The sequence below is a fragment of the Lagopus muta genome, chromosome 3 (genome assembly GCF_023343835.1).
Source record: "Lagopus muta isolate bLagMut1 chromosome 3, bLagMut1 primary, whole genome shotgun sequence".
Classification (NCBI taxonomy): domain Eukaryota; kingdom Metazoa; phylum Chordata; class Aves; order Galliformes; family Phasianidae; genus Lagopus; species Lagopus muta.
In genome coordinates, this window is record NC_064435.1 from 17,587,993 (window position 1) to 17,609,418 (window position 21,426).

At 43.2% G+C, this 21,426-nt stretch overlaps 1 protein-coding gene across 3 annotated transcripts in view; it reads left to right on the forward strand.

The window, feature by feature from the left end:
• The window catches only part of SYBU (syntabulin), a 45,580-nt gene extending 24,166 nt beyond the window's left edge, over nucleotides 1-21,414 (forward strand). For all 3 annotated transcript variants that reach the window (XM_048939373.1, XM_048939374.1, XM_048939375.1), the window contains exons 4-7: nucleotides 12,625-12,727; nucleotides 15,119-15,322; nucleotides 16,325-16,474; nucleotides 17,581-21,414. In XM_048939373.1, coding sequence (XP_048795330.1) covers nucleotides 12,625-12,727; nucleotides 15,119-15,322; nucleotides 16,325-16,474; nucleotides 17,581-18,673 — 1,550 coding nt within the window. In that variant the 3' untranslated portion in view covers nucleotides 18,674-21,414. The remainder of the gene's footprint in view (nucleotides 1-12,624; nucleotides 12,728-15,118; nucleotides 15,323-16,324; nucleotides 16,475-17,580) is intronic.
• Nucleotides 21,415-21,426: the final 12 nt, after the last annotated feature.

A 21,426-nucleotide genomic window follows, 5' to 3' on the forward strand; every position in this document is an offset into this window, starting at 1 on the left:
TAATTATCCCAGTATCACTCTAGATTTAGGTAAAGTGGGGCATCCTCCTTCAAAGGGAGATTCTCACTGTAGCATACCCTACAGGCTGGCTCTTGAATTTTCTGTCTGTCTGTGGAAGGTCTGAGCTGCTGGATATATGAAGACCTGTGCCAGCCAATCCATCTTTTCGCTCCAGATGCCTTTTGATAGAGTTACAGGTCTTGGGACACGCTTCTGTGTCTGGAAACAGTTCTTAGAATAAGAAATTTGTGGAAGATGGCTATAGCCTTTAATCAGGCAGGTTTTTTTTCACTCTTTTGCTAATCCAGAACTGAAAAAAACCGATATACTGATGCTACATACACTACACACTCTAAAGTATTTCTTTTAAAATATGTTTGAGGTCAAGTTTGAAGACAATTTGCAATTAGCATATTTACTGCAGCAAATTTTCTACTCCTTCTGGCTGTTTATTGTGGCTTTCAGCCTGCTTCACCTCCACAGAATGTAATGCCACGCATAAGAAAGAAGTCATTATAAATTCTTCCCTTAGGAGATTTTTTTTTTCATGCTCTGCTTTTAAATTTCAATCAATAGTATTGATGTCAATGTTTAGAATAGCTTTCTAGTTCCCCTGTTATACTAAGTATTCTGACTGTATTCCAGCTAAACTTTGATATGCACAGCTCCCACAATATTTATTTCAAGTCACTATTTGTGAAGTAACATGCATCACAGACTGAATCCTGTGTTGCTGCTACCTTGTTTTCTTTACAGATTTCCAGCTGTATTTGTCCTTCCTTCATAAACACTGTTGCCAGTATTTCATTTTATCTTTGAATATACAAATTGCATTTCCTTAATCTGCCTTCATAAACAGTGCCCTATAATCCTATTATCACTATTGTTGACCTTCTTTGGAATTCCTCCAGGTTATTAATGCCTTTATAATGAGAATCCTGGGATTTAAACTGTTTTCTGAGCAATGTTTATTCAAAAATTGATGGATTATTTCCCTTTTTATTTTCCTGTACCTCCACTATTTCTTTTCAGTCTGACATCTTATTATGTTCAAAGTGGAGCTATGCAAATAACTTTCATCATTGAAACCTTGTGGGATGATTCCCACAACCAGAATGTGGCTATTGATGGCTGCAAGCTGTTCAGAGGGGACAGGCGAGGGGGAAAGGGAGGAGGCATTGCCCTTTACATCAAGGGAGGAATGGATTGTGAAGAGCTGTCCCTGAAGAATGGCCATGAGCAGATCAAAAGCCTATGGGTGAGAGTTAGAGACTGAGGCAACAAAGGGGGCCTTGTGATTTGTCTCTACTACAGGCCATCTGATCAAGCAGAGCCTGTGGATAAAGCTTTCTTCCTTCAACCATAGGAAATGTCATGTCTGCTGGCTCTCATCCTTTTGGGGAACTTCCACCACCTTGACATCTGCTGGAGAAGTACCATGGCAAGCTGTAGGCAATCCAGGAGAGTCCTGGAACGTATAGATAAATAAATAAATAAATTCCGGAGTCATGTAACAGACAGTCCCACCAGGAGAGATGCAGTGCTGGACCTATTGCTCACAATTCAGAGGAGATTGGTTGGTGACATCAGGACTAGAGGCTGCCTGGGCTGTAGTGACAGTGGAGTTCATGCTCTTGAGGAGTATCAGACAGGCAGAGAGTAAAATCAGTAAGCTTAATTTTAGGAAAGAGAACTTCTAACTCTTCAGGGAGTTAATCAACGAAACTCCTTGGGAGTCTGTCTCCGAGGTCAAGGGAGCGGAGCAGAGATGGCCAGTAGTTAAGGAAGCTTTCCTTAGGGCACAAGAGCTCTCCATCCGCAGGTGTAGGAAGTCAGGAAATGAAAGCAAGAGATTGGCACAGCTGAACCAGGACCTGCTGGTCAAACCAGAGAACAAGAAGAAAATGAACAGGCAGTAGAAGCAGGGACGGGTAACCTGGGAGGAGTGCCGAGATGCTGCGCAGTTGTGTAGGGATGGGGTCGGTAAGGCCAAGGCCCAGTTGGAACTGTACTTGACAGGAGGTGCAAAGAAGGATATGAAGGGCTTCTACAGGTACATAAGTCAGAAGAGCAAAATCCAGGAGGGTGTACCCCTGTAGGCTAGTAACAAGGACAAGGCTAAGGTACTCAGTAACTTTTTTGCCTCAGTCTTCACTAGCAACTGCTCTACACACAGCCCTCAAGCGGACGGTTCAGAAGGTGGGAATGGAGGGAGTGATGCTCCTCCTACTGTAAGCGAAGATCAGGTTTACAACCACCTGAGGAACCTGAACATATATAAGACTATATCCCAAAGAGATGCATCCCAGAGACCTGAGGGAATTGGCTGACGTAGTTGCCAAGCCACTCTTGATATTTGAAAAGTCATGGCAGTCAGGTGAAGTTCCTAATTACTGGAAAAAGGCAATATAGCTCCAATTTTTAAGAAGGGTAGAAAGGAAGGAACTACTGACCTGTCTGCCTCACCTCTGTGCCAGGGAGATCATGGAGCAGATCATCATGGAAACTATGCTAAGATCTGTGGAAGAGAGGGATGCTATATGGGATTATCAGCATGGTTTCAGCAAGGACACTGCCCGACCAACCTTGTTGCTTTTTATGATAATGTAGCTGTATCAGTGGACAAGGGATGAGCTGCTGATGTAATCTGTCCTGACTTCAGTAAGGGTTTTGACATTATACCTCATAATATCCTTCTCTCCTCCGAATGTTCATTGCAGGGAGTTCAACTAGGTGATCTTTAAGAATCCCTTCCAACTCTAAGGTTTCTGTCTTTCTGGGGTTTGCTGCCCTGTCAGAACATTAAACAAAACCTTTGCTTCTGAGTGAACAAAGATGATATTCAATCCGAATGTCTAGAATGTTTGGAAAATATTTTAATGATTTTAACTTGCTTTAAAAGAAAGAAGAAATGTGACCATTTTCAAAATTAAAGCATCATTTCAAACAAAAAATGGGAAATTCTGATTTGCCTCATTTGGCCATGTTTGAAATCAAATCGTAAGTAGTTTCAGTGTTCTCTGAACTTTGTGTTTTGGTAATTGCATTACTCCCTTAAACATTTCAGTTTGCATCCTGGTGACTGCTTTTAATACTTTCTGAGTGGTGTTGAGTGAACATGTCTATATATTCCTTATGTTTGTATATCTGTATTTATATGTAGGCATGGAGGGTTAAGGGAACATCTTTATTTTAGTCCTGCAAATCTCACTTGCATGGTTTCACTTTGGTATAAAGACATCATATTAGCTGGTGGTTACAGGGCTCAGAGGTGGAAACTCATCCAGAAGCAGGTAAACAAGTCTTTGCAGATAGCAGTGGTGTTTGCTTAAACTTGGCCTGTTTAAGCAAATCCTGGTGAAGTCGTGTTTCAGATGTCTTCATTGTGTTTTTGTTCTCGTTCAAGTTATTATACTGAGCTGAAGAAGAGCCTAGGAGAAAGAAGAAATGTGTATCCGGTCCCTATTCAAAAAAAATTTTACCAGAACAAAAAGAAAAATAAAAACTAGCATAGCTGGGAGAGTGAATAGAGGTTACCCATCCTTCCCCAAAACTTTAGGACGTAGAATTTAATTTTCTCACATCTGTTCCAGGTGTGTAACATATCTGTGATGTCCTGCAGAAGGCTTTGATGGAAATGGTGCACATTCATGCGTTGGTTGAGTTGGTTCTCCTTGAGTTGGTTCTCCTTCTGGAGATTGAACCGGGGAGGTGAAGACCCATTTGAATTTGCTGATGTAGCAAGGGGTATTGAAGACAGGTGTCATGAATAGGGCTGGACATTACATCTCCATCTAGGTCTGCTGGATGCTGTGTGTGCATCTAGTGATGGAGTGGGGAAAGGTACAACCAAGTTCAAAGCTGAGTCTGGCCCTACAGATCCCAGTTGAGTCCTTTGCCCACTGAAGTAAACAGCAGAAGTGAGCTTTCCTAGGATCACTTTCACAGGGACCCTGGTGTGTTTGGTGTACTGTGACTCACCCCAGACACAGGGAACCGTGGTATTCCTGAGCCAGGTATTGAGCTGTTGAGTGCTTTTGCAGCTGACCCACTTCTAGGCATACCTGGAAAGCAGATCTGAGAGGCTTTGATGGCTGGAACAGATTCACTAGCAGGAGATATTTCCAGGGTAGGTGGCAGATAGAAACAAGGCCGTTCTGAAAAATCCCCTGCTGGAGCTGGGAATCTGGTGCCCTTTCATCAGTCTGGTCTCCACTTGCTGCAAGATTGCTTTCCCGAGGACTTTGAAATGTGTCAACCTTAATGGAACCTAAAAAAAACAAACTTACTTTATGGTTCCATTGTGTAACAAGTATTTAATGGAAATGAAAATTCTGCAGATATTGCTGCTTTTTTTTTTTTTTTTTTTTTTAACTTTTATGAACCTTATCTTTCTTACACATGGAAGCATTTCATTTTAAGTTTCCTGTTCCTCACTTCTGATATTCTTCAAGTAATTCTAAGCTGTTAGCTTTCTGAATCTGGGAACTCATCAGGCTGTAACTCTTTGGTGGAACTAGAAGAGTACAGTGTGGCCACAAACACTGAAGGATTAATAAGCTCAAAAGCACCTGCTTCATGTCTGTAATTAGTACTTCTCAGTGGTGAGTGCTGCTGGGGAAAAAAACGCCACAACAGCAGTCATGATTGGAGATGTATTGCCTGCAGAACTAACTCAGCTTTATTAGTATAAAAATGATTGTTTAGGCAACCAATGAATACATGGGGTAGGGTTTTACTGCTCTTTGCAGTGAATGACATTTGAACTCAATTTATCTTTGCAATCATTTCAATGTGCATGTTTTGGTAAACATTTGATTATTGTTTGATGAATTTTGCTTTGTATCTTTGGGACTGCAGAGTTGTTTAGGTTTGTTACCTCCCAAGATATGTTTCTCATTCCAACGTTTGTCTCTTCCCTGCTGAAAACATGTCAAACTGGTTTAAAATGTTTTGTTTACATTAGAACGAAAACCATATGCCTGACACTGAGGGTGACTGTGCAAAAGCTTTCAGCTGAATCGGGTGTAGCACATGAGCCCATGTATTTGCATGTTTCCTGTGGACACGTGCCTGTACAGTTAATTGCTGTAGACCCAGCAGCTTCTCTCTTCCTTGCCTGTTGGAACCAGGTTTAGAAGATGTGTGGAAAGGCCCTCTGAAAGCCCTTTGTTAAACTTCTGCCACAGCGTGACAGGAGGGCTGGGATGTTTTCCCAGTCTGTGATGGAGTTCACTCCCTTTCTGTGTACTGCTAAGTCATCGCTGCCAAAGATGACATTTTCCAGCTCCTAAAAATACATCTGACCAGTCTGTCTACTTCCTTTGAAACAGAGCAAATAGCACTGCCAGGTATAAAACAAAAGATTTCCTGAGATGACAGTACAGGCTTGTAAAAGATACTTGTATATAGGTGCCTTCACACACACATCTATAAAACTGTCAAATGCAAGCTGAGTACCACATTACATTGCTATCAGTATATTTTTCAAACACCCAGTCTCAGTGTAGCTAGTGAAAACAGTGTAGCAAAGTGGCATCCCTGAGGCTCTGATCTCAAGAGCCTGTTTGTGTGAGAGGAAGGTAGGCTCCACAAACCATTCCCTTCTGCTCCGTGAACATGTTCCCCTGACAGGGGACATTTCAGGCTGAGAAAAAATGTATGGGAGCCATTTTTAAGGTACTGTCAGAACAGCTCAAAGTGCATATAGCAGCACAGAAAGTAGTTAGGTCAGGCAGATTTCTGTACAGAAGATCTGCTTAAGTTATGTAAAGCAGAAAAAAAACTACTTGACGTGCTTTTTATCAGTTCCAGCATTCTGTTGTAGCTGCTCTACAAATCTGTGAGTTAAAACCAACCATTACGGAATACACAAGCTTTGATTGCAGTGATACACAAAATACACATGATGGCTCTCTGCCAGTATCAGTAATTAGTTTGTAGTGACTGTGTTCTTGGAGAAGAGCTTGATTGATTATGGTTTCACAGCATCTGCAAGTCACATTCTGTATTCATTTTGAGATCTGCAGTGCTTATAATTTGCATTAATATTGTTCAGATTATTATCAAAACTACTGTATTTAGATGAGATCAGAAAACTACATAATGAGATAAATTTTGATTATATTATTTGATAACAAATCTTCCTCTGAAGTCAAAAGATTAAGCCAGCAGGATGAGCAAAAATCAAGATGAATAATTAGTTTAGATCACGCAAGCAGCAGTCTGAGTGGAAGGGGTCATTTATAAAATCAAGTTTAGATCCAAGCAGAGGGAAGCAGGATCTGTGTTGCAGATTTTCCCTGAAGTCTTCTAGCTGGAGCTGAGCTGGAATCTCCTCACCCAGGAGGTCTGAATGATTTACAGCTCACAGTGAGCATTCTGCTGCACATCTCTTCGGGCTGCAGGGGGACAGGGGAGAGGAGACCTGCTTTTTCCTTAGGATTGATGATGCCACGCATTGCTGTGCCCGTCTGGTTCTGAGCATGCAGCTCACAGCTCTGAGCTTGATGACTGGAGTGCACACAGAGGGGTTAGTGAGGCACTAAAATCCAGGGCTCACAGCAGTGAGCGGGCAAGGAACACCTCCTGCAGGCCGTAGGAAATGCCAGAGGAGGGCCTGTCCTCCGTATAGAGCCCTCTGGTCCTGATTTCACTCATGTGCTGCTTGCTGGACTACCTCATATCTGTTCAGACATTTCATTCCTTTAAAACATGACCAGCCCTGGTGTTACAGCCATATTTCATGCCATAATTCAGAGGTTACCCAAAAGCATTTTCCTTGAGCAGCTGGAGCTCAAGGGAAAGGTTGGAATACAGCGCCTTCCACAGGTTAAAGGAGTCTCACTTCTCCTCAGAGATTCTGACACTGCAGACTTCTGGCAGTCTTCATTTACTTCAGCCTAAGTGCTAGGGAAGGGTATAAGACATGGGCAGAAGGAGAGGAAGCTGGACAGCTTGTGTCTGCCCAGAAGTAGTCAGCATGGACGGAGTCCCTTGTTTCTGTTCCTAGCTAACAGCATTATATCTGCTCTTACCTCATCGCACTGTGGTGTAAAATAGAATCGTATGCCTGAGATAAAAGTCTCTTCTGAAGTAATTGTCAGATAGGCAGTGAGACAAAGATCAGGGACTGGAAACAAAACCCACAGTCAGTTATGGGCCTAATGCTGCAGATCAAGCCTGATGCCCACTGCATTGTCCCTGAGACAAGTCTTGTTTAAGGGTGCTACTGAAGAAAAGCCTGAAACACTAAAGTGAGACTTCATAACTTCTTTCAAGCTTTTTTTGCTTCCTCAGTGAATACTGGACAGTTCTTCCCCAGATTACCTGTGGTGTGTGAGGACAGCCTTACAGGAACTCCCCCATGTTAAACAGAAAGGACACAGCATCACCATTTCCTGGGGAGATACTGTTTATGTTGTTAGAGGTTAGAAACAGAGATGTAGCTTTGCTAAAGGTTTCAAGATAAAGGAAACCAAATGTCCTAGAACTTTTAAAAGAAGCATTATGACAGAAGGCCATCTGCTTTTCCAGCTGCTACCAATGGCTCTGCAGGAGTTCTTGCACTCAGGCTCTATCTCTCCCCTGCAGTCTGCAAACCAAGTTGTTTGCAGAGACAGCATTCCATCTATTTCTTTATTTGCTGCTGGTGAATTTGTACACATATTTTGGTCCTATTGCCATTTAACAGGATATTCTTAAGGACAAGGAGGCTCAGCAAATTTAAGTTCTTTATGTTTTGAGGACACACTGTCTTTCAGGACTGTTTACAGTTCCACTTCACTGTGTGATGATGTGCAAGCACAGGGACTGGTCCATATGAAGAGACCATGTTAATGGAGTCACAAATAGATAAATTCTGTGTTTTCTGTATATTGACTGTGAAACAATAGTGAATTTCTAAATCAAAGACACACACACAAAAAACATAGTTATCGTGAGTTTTGAGAAGCTATTTCTACTCATCAGCTATTAATGTTCCTGTCACAAATATTATTTCAGCATTTTCCTTTCTTCTGCTTTTTAATCTCGCTGAACTTTAAAATGCACACAGTAAAGTTTCAGCTGTACTTCTAAGGGAAGATAAAGATTAATCCTGAATCACAAGTAAAATGTTAATACAGAGGCCAGAGGACTGTACAGCAAGGTCTTTGGCCATCTGCAGTGATGTGAAGTAGCAGGCTAGAATGCCATAGTCCAGGCATGCATGTGGGCCTGCTGTGCTTCTGTGTAAGAAATGTACATCTGTACATCAGGTGAACCTGATGAAGTGAATATGCACATGCTTGTATTTAAGTGGAATTGCCTATCCAATGATTCCTTTAATATTCAAGTTTTGCATTTCAGTTTGGGTTTTCTTATCACAGCCAGACAGTCCTGCTCAACATGTCCATGTTTCTTTGTCAAAATTCAGATCCTCTGGTAATGAAAGAAAGTGGTACCTCTCAATCTTGATAGTGACAGGACAAGGGGGAATGATTTTAAACTGAGACAGGGGAGATTTCAGTTAGATATTAGGAGGAAATTTTGTACACAGAGGGTGGTGACACACTGGAACAGGTTGCCCAAGGAGGTTGTGGATGCCCCATCCCTGGAGGCATTCAAGGCCAGGCTGGATGTGGCTCTGGGCAGCCTGGTCTGCTGGTTGGTGGCCCTGCACATGGAAGGGGGTTGAAACTTGATGATCACTGTGGTCCTTTTCAACCCAGGCCATTCTATGATTCTGTGGTTCTATGATTCTGTGGTTCTATGATACACGTGTACACATGCATGATGTGATATTTCAGTACAGCGTACTGTCCTGCTGGAGCCTATATACAATATAACCTGCCCAACATAATGTATCTGTACAGTATAATATATAATCCGTTATGTATATAATGTATATAATCAGAGCCTGTAAGTACTCTGAATGATCACTTTGCTGTATGGTTGTCCTGGCTGAGGAAGTAAATAGAGCAGGGATAATGGTGTGGAATTTCTACATGCCAAAATGTAGATGTGATGGCTGCAGTGCACATATAGGAAAAACTGGAGGCAGCACACAGTTGGGTCAGTGCCACTGCCCGTGGAGCAGTGCTGTGCTGGGTGCTGCACCATTTCACTCCTGCTCCTCACATACCTATCCTAGGTAGCCAGTTAGGACAAAAGACTGGTTTTGAGAAATGTCAGCTGCTTTCATGGTTAATGCTGTTTCTGGGGGTTGGTTGTTCTCTGCTTACATTCATGAGCTTTTGCAGTGACATCGTCACAGTCACAGAGCAGCCAGCAGGCTTCCCGAGGTCCTGTTGCTGTGGTAAATGGTAGATGGCTGTAGGAGGGACGAGAGGCTGTGCTCTGGCCCTGCCCGCGTTGCTGGTAGAGGGGGAGCTTCTCTTTGTTATGAACATTTGTAAAATGGAAGTAATACTTTACTTAACCCAGAATAATATATTGCAATTTATGGGCAAATGCTTGTTATTTTACATAGCGGTGTCTACCAAGTAGAAGAAAATATTTTTAGGTCTCCTAGTAACATTACTGTCAATCTCTGTTACATGCAAAGCTGGCTTGAACATAACTAACACACTTGGAAACATTACTGACAGTGACCACTTTAGTTTATAAAAATGTTCTGGAAAATCTCATGAATATACATATGCCCAATTTTGAGCATATTTTGAGTCTCAGTGCTAAGAGCTGTTATCAGAACCAGGGCCACAGAGGTTAATTCTTGCTTTGCAGAACAGTTCCTGGTTTCAAATTCATTTCAATCTTTCAGAAACCTCAGCAGCTGCATTTCCAGGCTCTGCTAAATCCTATCTGCAGTACCTGGCTTGGCAGCCCTCCCCAGCACTGCGCTGCCAGCCAAGCGGGTCAGGGAGCGGCTATTATTAAACCTTGCTTCCTTGAGATGCTTTCAATAGCAAGATCTGATTATGGTGTGCGTTGCTTAATCATAGATGAGCCCCGCAGGGCTCACACTGTCTGTGCTGGGCTTTGGGAGCTGCTGGAGTCGGCGGGGGCACCAATGTCTGGGAGGCCAGACAGCAGAGGTATGGAATCCATGCAAGGGGTTTACCTGTTTGGGTCCAGTTGGTAAAAGCAGATTTATGTGGTAGCAAGACAGTGCTGTATGTGCTGTAATCTCTTAGATGGGAGTGCTTTGTCTATCAGGAAAGCTGCTGCAGCTTTGGCCATTATGTCCAGTACTCATTTTACATCCCTAAGGAGAGGGTTACTGCCACCTGTGTTTGTAGACACGATATAAATACTCTGCGGAACAAAGCAGGGTTGTGCTCTGCCTCCCCGCCCTTCCGTGTCTTTGCATGTGGTTTCAATTTGCTTCTGGCTATAGCAACTTGGGGCAGCCCAGGTCTGCTTATCAGGGATGCTGAGCTGGGCATGGGTTTGTTAGAGGCTATAAAACTGGGTCCCTGTGATGGCATTCTGGGCTGTGCTTTTCTGTGCTTTGAAGTTTCTCTGGAATGGGCTGGGCTGATCAAGCAGCGCAGAGAAACAAAGGGAAGTTTGCAGCCATCTGTAAGATTTACAGGTCCACCAGTTTTAGGAGTACAGAGGGACAGTCACCTCCTCTGTCCAGGCCCCCTGAGCCTCCCTGCCTGCTGCTTCCAGCCTGCCTGCTTCCAGGCATGGTGCTTGCTGGGCCACAGTGCAGCTGCCCCAGTGCAGGCTGCTCTCTACTGAGTGCTGTCTCTGCACGTGACCTTTATGGTGTGATGCTGCAGAGCATTAAACAACAAAAACAGTACATGTGCCTTGAATGCCTCTGTAATTAGAGGTCTTCCATATGAATGCAGCCAGGACACTGAAATGTTTGTCCCTCTGGTGATTGCTCTGAAGTGGTCTTCTGCCCTGTCACGGAATCACAGAATCATCACGTTGAAAAAGACCTCTAAGATGAACAAGTCCAGTCATCAGCCCGTCACACCATGCCCACGAAAGCACATCCCTGCATACCACATCTACTCTCCAGGGATGGTGACTCCACCACCTGTGCCAATATTCTTTCAGAGAAATTATTCCATGTATCCAACCTGAACCTCCCTGGTACAACTTAAGGCCATTACCTCTCATACCATCAGAGAAAAGGCCGAGTCCTACCTCACCACAACCTCCTTTCAGACAGTTGTAGAGAGCAGTGAGGTCCCTCCTGATGTCCTCTTCTCTCAGCTGAACAATCCCGGTTTCCTCCTTCTCTCCCCGTAAGACTTGTGCTCCAGACCCCTCACAGCTTCATTGCCCTTCTCAGCACACGCTCCAGAGCCCCAGAGTCTTTCTTGTAGCAAAGGGCCTAAAACTGAACACAGCACTCAGGGTCCTCACATGAGTCCCCAGTAAATACTGAAGACTGGACAGAGGGTTGTACCCAAGTTTCTGACACTCCTTTGCTTCTGTGTGGGTACCAGGTACATAAACTCGATCTATAGCTTGGATGAAGAACAATAAAACCAGCTCAATCCTGCTGCATCCAAGTGTGTGGCAAAGACACGTCACAGGAAGGGCAGCGCTTTCCTTGCTGGCCAGCTGATGTTTGAGGTTGGGTGTGCGGGTTGGAGCCACAAGTCATGTGAATCCTGCCAGTCAGACTGTGTAACTGGGAAATTAAATCAATTTAAATTAAATTGAAAACGGGGTCCTAAGGCCATTAGGAACGGTTGTAGAATGTTTCATCCTGTTTCTGTGAGAAGATGCTCTGCCAGTGCCCTTCTAAGTGTACTCGGGAGCATAAGGTGTGCCTATCAGCTTTGTTAAGGATCTGAGGACTTTATTTACCAACATGGGGATTGTAGCAACTGTAGCTGCATCTCCCCCTCGTGGAAACATACTTCAATGGCCATCTGAGTAACAAACTGAAATAAGTCCTAACTTTAGGGCTTTCTTCCCGATAAGAATACTTTGTTGATACTTTTAAGTACTGCTGACCTTAGAAAAATGAGGGCACTTTTCTGGTATATAAAAGGGCTTGGGAAATACAAGCTGTAATCCATAGAAAGTCAGTAATCAGATAGATTAACACCCAAGAAGCAGCTGAGAGCCATGCAATATTATTGGATTATTTTAAAGCCATTAGAACTGCCCTACTGTGCTTCTGTACCACATGAAAACCTGCATATGTTTATACATATACATACATACATACTTTGTAAGGCTATATGTATTTATACCTATATACATATACATGTATATCAGTCAGCTCAGAATCCAAAATAGAAGCTGCTTTCCTCACAGCAAATGGTATTTTCATATGGTTTAAAGCAATAGAAATCCGGTTACGATTGTATGCTTTTAATCACTGTGTTCTTGAAGAAGCCATGTAAGCAGCCTCATCATATCCTGATAGCTGTGAGGAAACAAGTTGCCATAACAGCCTAATTCTACAGTGGCTTCTGTAGAGTGAAGCAGTGTCCAAAGTTTTTTTGTTGATGTGCCAGTTCTGAAGAAATACTGAAAGTCTGGAGCGTATCCAGTGCTTGTCCTTGGGGATATTTGAAAATTTATGCAACTTCTAAAATTCACACAAATAGACAAAGGAAGGATGCTTGTGATTCATTGTTAGTTGAAAACAGTCTTTGAGTTACAATTTCCACCGTGTCTTTACTCTTCCCTTTTCCTTTCCAGGGAGTGAAGCTGATTTTAGCTCTTCAAGCAGTACAGGCAGTATTTCAGCTCCTGAAGTCCATATGTCTGCTGCTGGAAGTAAAAGATCTTCTTTTTCTCGCAAGTAAGCAAATTTTCCTGTATGTTTCAAATGTAGCTAGTACAGAGATGGACTACTATGTAGGGTCTCACAGTTCATGCGTCCAATATTGCTACGGTGAGTTTTAAAACAGTCTGGGTAATACTGTGCTCTTGGGCAGCACTAACACTGATAAGAGCTGAAGAAAGTTCAGATAGAAGAAAGACAAATTATTGTATTGGTTAGAACAAAAATTGTCAAAATGTCAGATCAGCTGACTGATACTGATTTTTATCCGTAACAAGCACTGGAGATACATGTAGGAAAGTCAGAAGAAACAGTGGCTGGAGTAGAGGAGGAAGTAACTGGGTGCACATCAGTTAACCATAGTATTTTTAGCTCTTAACCTCAACCTTTCTGGTCAAGCTCTTTGGTTTTCTGCTATGGTTTGCTATAAATTGTCAGCTCAGTGTGTAACTTTCTAGGTCTTGACCTTGTTTTGGAGGAAGAAATCAACAATATTGTCTTTAATGCTCTTTTCCAAAGCACTCTCATCCAGCCTTTATGAAAACAAAGCAATATGCAGATTGAAAAAATATATGTAGTCATCCATCTAAATGAACCTTTTGTTGAAAGATTGCTGTAAGTTTTCTCTGTATCCTGTGTGAACGGCAAATGAGACAGCTTGTGAGTACTGGGGTGCTGGATGGAGCAGTCAGTGCACATTGTGCTCTGCCCACGCCGTCCCTGCTGCTGCACTTTTTTGAGTAGGTGGAAAGAGTTCAAATTGACAGGACTTGTTTCCTGCCCTTTGTGGAGTCGCGGGAGTGGAGCTGGCAGGCAGGCCGGGGCCAGCAGCAGGATACCCATATGCTGAAGTCATGCAGACTTCTCTGAGGTTGCAGTGTGCCCCAGCATACAGGGATCAACAGAGTGATGCTTAAAGAATAGTTTCATGTCTGTACCATGAGGTGGTTAGAAAAAGAAACAGTAGTTAAGTTCTCTGTAGGTTAAGTCTAACAAGTTACTGGCTGAGGAAAGGAACCCTGCTGAGTGTAATACGAAGCTCTGAAGTGACCTTAGTTTCAGTAAGAACATGTAGAATTTCATGTATCATTGTGTATTTAAATATAACTTTAAATTAGACCATACTGGCATATTTAAACAGATAGAAGTCCTCTGTAATAGTGCTCCTTAGAATGCACTGCTGTGTTATTACACAGAAGTTGGTGCCGTGCTGTACAAAGTGGAAAGAGATGTTTGCTCTCTAACATGTTCTTTTTTAACTGTTTGAATAAACTCACTGTGAAACATTTCAGTGTTGTCACAAACCTCAGTCCTTCACGTTATTGTAAAATAATTATAAATTCACCCAAACCACAGCGCTGTGATGAAGGCCTGCAGCACAGCCAGTCAGCCATCTGTTCCTTATAAACTGTTCCATTTTCAGAGAAAGGAGGAAACCAATTCAGACAATTTTAAGAGATTTTACTTCATAATTCTGTGGTATTTTAATTTTTATGTTCAAACTTTCTTTTTTGCTGGCTTGGTTTGCCTTTTTCCATATTTTTGAAACCTGCCTTTCACTGCATTTTAGAAGAACAACTTCCAGTAGAGGGTGAAGGTGAAGGTAGCAGTGTAGGAAACTAAATCAACTAAACAAATGAGAAAGGCACTTCTAAAAGCTGGCTCCAGTGCCTCAGTTCTTTGGCAGTTACCGGAAAGTGCAGATATAAATTTTATTAAAGCACACATGAGTAGCAGTTTTTTTAATAAAGATGGGGAAAAGAAAGGTAAATACGTATGACAGAAACTGAAGGAAAGAAGGAACTGTGCTTTCTTTGTCTAGTTTTAATACTATTTCAGCCTGCTCTCAGTAGGGTCCAAACTATATCTAAGCAAATGAATAGCTGATAGTGGCAGCTGAAACATTCAGTTTGCCAAAGGCACAGAAGAACAGTGGCTCAAAAAAAATCTGCCTTCACACTGTGATCCCTTAAGCTGCTTGCTGAGAATCATGAGAGAAGTCTTACAACTCTCCACCAGCCTCCAAGACCGGGCATCTCCTCAGGCCTGGTAGAGGAAAGCTGAAAAGTGGTCCTTTTTGAACTAGTCGAGTTTGCAGTCTTCTAATTACTTAATGGAGTCAGAGGTTCAGGGAACGCTGATGTGATGGAGTCACTGGAAACTGCTGCAAACTGAGAAATGTGAAAATGCCAGAGATTTCCCTACATCACATAGTTCAAGCAAGATTCTCACAGTCATCAAAAGAACCTGCAGTGGCTGATGAGATGAGCTCTTCCTTTTTTCCGAGCCACTCGTAGTCATTTGTATGTTCTAGTGGTATTTCATAGACAGCTTTGTAAAGTAAGACACGCAATGCGTTGTGTGACAAGGACAATCCAATATGATGTAACCATTTTGGTTCCTTTCCAGTCGCGGCCCTTATGGTCGGAATAGTGGATCCTCATCCTACAAGTCTGGAGCCAGCCCACCTGCTTCCCGTGAAAAGGACCATTTGTCAGCACTCTGCAGAAGTCAGCAGAATCCTGGTAACATCCATCAGAATTATGGGGTTTCTTCTCCCAGTAGCAGTAACTCAGGCTCATACAAAGGAAGTGACACCAGCCCAATAATGAGGCAAGTGTTTATCTAATCGCCCCAGCGTTCAGTGCTCTGACTTACCTTCTCTGCACTGGAACACGCTGTCCAGATTGCTGAGCAAGTCATCTCGCTTCTCAGTGTAGGTGTGACTCTTCATCTGGGTGGTTTGACAGTCAGCAGGATGCTCCAGCCTGTATTTTCCTATCACTGTAAAAGCTTTATTATTTCAGCACAGTGCAACTAGAGGTTACTCTCAGTCAGAGGCCTCTTGTGGTTGGTTTTCACTCCAAGACAATCTCTTTAATGTGGTTTCATGCCACCAGTTCTATCATGGATTTACTGGTTCTTTCACTGAAGGGTCCTTTTAATTTGGTGAGAGTTGGGTGTGGTAGAATAGAAAATGTTATGCACTCAGGCAGAAATTCATCCTGTTTAACTTTAGGCACCTGCCCAAAGAGTGCAGTTTCCTGTGCAGGAAAGAAAACAGATACCTGCCAGAAGATGCAGCAGTAGTGCAGAGACTGAATTGCTGCCATTCTACTGCTCTCCCTTTCTCTGTCAGACTACTGAACAGTTCTAGCACAGTAAACACACACTTAAACCTAGATACGGTGAATCGAGGTTTCAGTTTGTTCAATTTCGTAGCTTACATTTGGATCTAAACTCAGTTTTTCCACTAGCTTACTTGGCCATGTCTTTAGCTGAGTGCCATTGCCAGTGGTGTGGCTGTCTGCTCTTCAGTGCTCCACCCATTTTAGATGAGGTGATGCCTGGACATTTCAAAGTTAAATAGCTCTCGTTATCACTGCGCTGCAACCAATCACAATACATAGTAAATGCTTTGTGATGCCCACATATCAGCAGTCTCCAAGTACTTGACTTGTCAGAATGAGTCACTTGTGCTGACACTGAGAAGCCCCAGATGAATCAAGTGTAAACTCAGCTTTGTGTCGGTCAGTGTTGTGGGTTTTCTTTTTGCTAAGAGTGAAGAACCATAGGGGTGATGTTATGTGATGGCTTTTCTTTTTTTCTTTCCAGGCGATCGGGGAGATATTTGACTTGTGTTGATCACCACAGTGTTAAGTCACAAAATCCAGAGCAGTATTTGACTCCTCTGCAGCAGAAGGAAGTCACAGTACGGCATTTGAAAACAAAGCTGAAGGAATCTCAGAGCAAGCTCAAGGAAAGGTACATTTCATTTCAGAAAGAGGAGTTACAAAGATTTATTCAGGAGCATTTGGGGATGGGAATCCTGAATGGTTTCTGATTTCTTGACCTTGTAAAGTTTCAACTAATAAATTTAGAATGTGATCAGTTTGGTTGTTTTAAGGCATTTCATGTTTTGTAGTTTGCTCAGTAAACATGCACCATGCAGCGTATATATAAGCATGGCTCTTCTCCCTTCTTTGAAATTGCCTAATGAAATGTTTTCAAGGGATTTTTTTATCAGCCTGATTTAGAATCAAGACCTTTTATATATAAAAGTTTTGTCCCTGCAAATTCATATTACTTTAGTCTTCTATACTACCTCTGTCAGTGAAGTACGACTTCAAAATGTGCTCCTTCTTCTGTAATGAAAGAAAAGTTCTTGTACAAACCAGGGTGCCCACTTGTGTTTTTCTTGCTTATATTGAATTTTTCTGAAGAGCTCTTTGTATTGATGCTGAGAAGTGACAATGCATTATACAGTAACAGATGGCATTTGATTAAAGCTGGGCTTTAGGAGCTAGATATCCAGCACACGCAACCCAAGTGGGCACAAAGGGGCATTTGAATGGCCTCGCAGGCTGAGTCCTGTGGAACCCACAGTCCTGAGGGGTACAGCCGGGCCTCTGCATCTTTGAGGAGTGCAGCTTTCCTGCCGCGTCACGTCAGCGTCAGCTCTGGCTGTACACACAGAGCTGCTCGCAGGCGCAGGCACTGCATGGCACGTGCTTCCCAGGAGGACATTTCTCAGTTCCTGTGGGGCAAGGCAGTAGGAGAGGTGCAGGTTCTGTGCTGATGGAATCTAACCTACAGACCATCGCTTGCGCCTCAAGATGTCAGGGGCTGTAGCATGACCCCCAAGCGTGCCACAGGTCTGCTGACTGTGTGCGGAGGTCAGTGCCCTCAGTCAGCAACCAGTGAGTCTTGGCAGGCCACCTACAGCTCTCGGGAGTGGCAGCAGGTGGTGTCTGGAGGAATGTGCCTCCTCCCTGGAGCATCTCTGCAGCAATCCCAGTGCTGTGGATCCTCTCCACTGGCTGGCACTAACTGACCAGTCAGAGAAGTGTTACATTTTTCTCTTTCTCCAGGGAGACTGAAATAGAAGAGCTCAAAACTCAGCTAGGACGCATGAGGGAAGACTGGATTGAAGAAGAGTGTCATCGTGTGGAGGCACAGCTGGCCCTCAAGGAAGCGAAAAAGGAAATTAAACAACTCAAGCAGGTTATTGAAACCATGAAAAACAACTTGGCGGAGAAAGACAAAGGCATTCAGAAATATTTCGTAGACATAAACATTCAAAACAAGAAACTGGAATCTCTGCTGCACAGCATGGAGATGGCTCAGAACGGCTCCCTGCGGGATGAGGATGTGTCTGACGCACCAGGGAAGCCACTGGCACTGTATACCAAGCTGCCAGACACCCTCATTGCGGAGGAGCAAGCTTTGGAGGTTGATAGTGGGGTGCTTCTAAATGAGGACGTAGCTAATGGAAACGATTTGTTTCAAGAGACTTTCACCACTGCAGGCTCTGAGTTGGCTGATCCAGCTTTCTTCATCTCTGCTGTGGATCAAGAGATGCTTGAAAGCGTTCCTGCTGAAGAACTGAGGTCTTCTAGGAAGGAGGAGAGGAGCGACATCGTGATGGTGGAACAGTCCGTCCAGACCGACGTGGTGCCATACAGCCTTAATGTGGAGCGGCTCATTCAGAACATCTTCGGATCTCAAGACGTCTCTCCTCTGAGCCCACCCTCCTCACTGAAGGAATTGGGTGATTTTTCTTCTGGAAGCTTTAGTGATTCTGCTATAGTAGTGGACTTAACTCCAAGTGATCCAAACTCTGCTATCCTTTTGTCTCCTATGGAGTCTCCATGCAGAAAGGTGGATTATGGAGTTGATGAAAATCATGGCATGAAAGAACTTGATTTTACGGAAATGCGTGATGAAGTGTTTGGGTATGTAAATACTGCCTCTGAGACAGGAATAATGCAGAGGCACTGGAGTGGCAGTCTCCTTGTAGATCTCCTGGCTGTAGCAGCCCCCATTGTACCCACCGTCATGTGGGTATTTAGTACTCAGAGAGGAGGAGTAGATCCCATTTACAATATTGGAGCGTTGCTCCGTGGGTGCTGCCTGGTGGCCCTGCACTCATTGCGTCGTACACCCTTCAATATTAGAACCTAAATTCCACTGTCACTGGGCAGCAATGGGCTGAGGTAGAGAGTGGGGGATGAGAGATACAAAAAGATATTGTATATTCTGGCAGAGTCCATTGTTTTGCTCTTGAATACTTGATTTGCACTATAAATTGGTTCAAAAACATGTTCTTGTTTCCAAATGAAGAAAATTGAACCCTGTAGTTCCACAGAATGTTTTTAACTGACACAGCCCAGTACTGCTGCCTATAGTAGTCATCCTGCTCCCAGTCACCAGGTCCCTCCCTCTGCTGGTGCTTTTCTCAGACCAGCACATCCACACGAGGATCGGGGACAGCAGAGAGCTAGCACAGCTTTGTGGCTGTTTGCTGAGTTAGCCTTCATCTCCCTTTCCCTGTCCAGTTCACTGAGCAAATGCATAAACTCTGTGCTCTGCCTCACAGGCACCACGAGGTGCATATGGGAACAAAAGGCCAGGGAAAGGTGGGATACTTCTGTAGGCAACAGTAACAAAACATTTGTGAAACTACAGTGTTAAGTAACATGGAGACTCGTTTCCACTAAGTGTATCACACATGTACTCTAAAAAGCATGCTAGCGCTTGCCGTTTGTTGTCTGAAGCATCAATCCAATTTAAAGAAAAAAACTCTATTTCCCGACAGCTTCCAGCACATCCTTCATGCCTGTCTTGTGTAGTGCTCTTCTAAATCCTGCAATTGCTTGAGCATTCCACCAGTCTCGTGTGTATAAGGACTGTAACCACAATGTTCATTTGTTGGGAGTCTTGAAACTGTTAGGACGATAAATATAGGCGTGGATACACTTTGAATTTTAATGTCGTTTTAGAGTCTTAATGTATTGGAACCTGATAGTCATTTGAACCCTGTGAAATACCACCTATAAATGTATTGTGTTTTAACTTATTGTTTATTTAATTGCTTTATTGTAAATTACCTTTATAATCACAAATTCAGTAAAGCATGTTAGAAATGTTAAGAATCTATGAGTGCTTTATTGTAGCGAAGCTGCTAAAAAATGCTCCATTTCAGCTGAGACATGGCACATTCAGAGCAGGAGAGGCACCGCATCAGGGCGTAAGGAAGACATAGCATCCTGAAGAGAGCTTGATTGAAAAAAACCTGCTTCCAGCTCCAAGAGGAAGCACTGCACAGAGGGCTGTGCTAGCTCAGCAATGCAGCTGCTGCCCCCTCAGCCGCACTCACACCACAGACAGAAGCAAGGGACCTAATTATTAACTCAGTGCAATCCCAACTTGTAACTTCTCATCTCAGCGCTTCAAGAAGTGTATCAGGCTTCCTGGCATTTCACAGAAATCTAGAAGGCTTTGTGCAACATGGCCGAGAGCTGCAAAGTCCCAAGTACACACTGAGATGCACTGTGGCCCTCAAGCCATAAACTCTCCGTGCCCAAAACTTGAGATCTGTTCCTAAGAAGAGGCGACATCAGGTGGACATGGTGGAATTGGCTCCATGCAAACTTCCAGCAATATCTCTGGCCACCGAAACCTCGCTGCCCCCTCGCTCTCACCTACAGCCAAGCAAGTTTCCTCTGCAGTCCGGACCAGAAGAGGTCTCATGAGGCCTGATGGTACTGTGCATTGCTTTGCAGCTTTTGAGAGCCGGGCTGTTACCAGTAAACCACAAAGAGAAGGAATGATGGGGCAGTACCTAGCAAGTACTCAATGGCAACGATCGTTTTTCTCTTTAATTAGGTATGACAAAAGGGCCAAAATTAATATTAATAGGCTTCCTTTTTCCATGAATTTCGTACAAACATGGCTTTCCATTATTCCTAAATGTCTCCTGTTGTGACTGAAAAAAAACAATATGGAAAGTGCTTTGGTCCTATTTCAAAATGTGAGGAAATGGAGCATCATATATTAGAGAAAGTGATCTTCATGTCCAGGAGAAACATTCACTGTGACTGCCCAGGTTCCTTTTGTAGCAAGAAGGTAACAGAGCAGCACAAACCTCTCTAATGTTTAAAATTCCAACAGCTTGAACTGATTTTCAACCACACTATGGCAGGCTCCATTTAGCAGCAGTGTTTTTTAGATGTGCTGTTTAAAAAAACAGAGCTAACACTATAATAACATCAAAGTTGCTTCCAGCTTTTAAAAACACCTTCTGCAGTTCTGAGAAAGCATTCAGTTGCATTCAGGGAGAGGCTGCACAGCTCCCAACACAAAACAGGTAAAAACCTTGCTCTGATCTTTACCCAACATTCAGTTCTCTGCCATGGCAGAAGGAATCTGAGAAACACTGTTAACAGAACTACTAACTTCCACACTAGCTTTATTAATATGAAGACTTTTTTCCCCAATTACACTACCTATGCCATGAGTATGAAGTCTATATCTTTACTAGCTGTAGGAAGTAAAGCAGTGTGCTAGAAATGCAAAATTACCAACACAAATGAAATGATTACTCCCCTATGCTCGCATCAGCCTTTGTAACAGATGAACAGAATGCACCACTGTCATACAGCAGTGCCACTGCCTGCAGCCACTGCAGTGTTGTCAGTAGGCATGGCAGCACAGGAAGCTGCAAGAGACAAAAAGATGGGAAATCCAATTAAGAGCTCATCTATAACCCTTCCTCCACCAAAGCACACACTGCCAGGAGTACACTTATGGTCATCCACAACAAGGTCTTCTCATCTGTCCAGGTCAGTACGATCTCTGATGGATAATTCTAAATGTATAAATACTTTTATTTAAAAAAAAAAAAAAAAAAAAAAGAAGAAAAAGCAGACACTCAT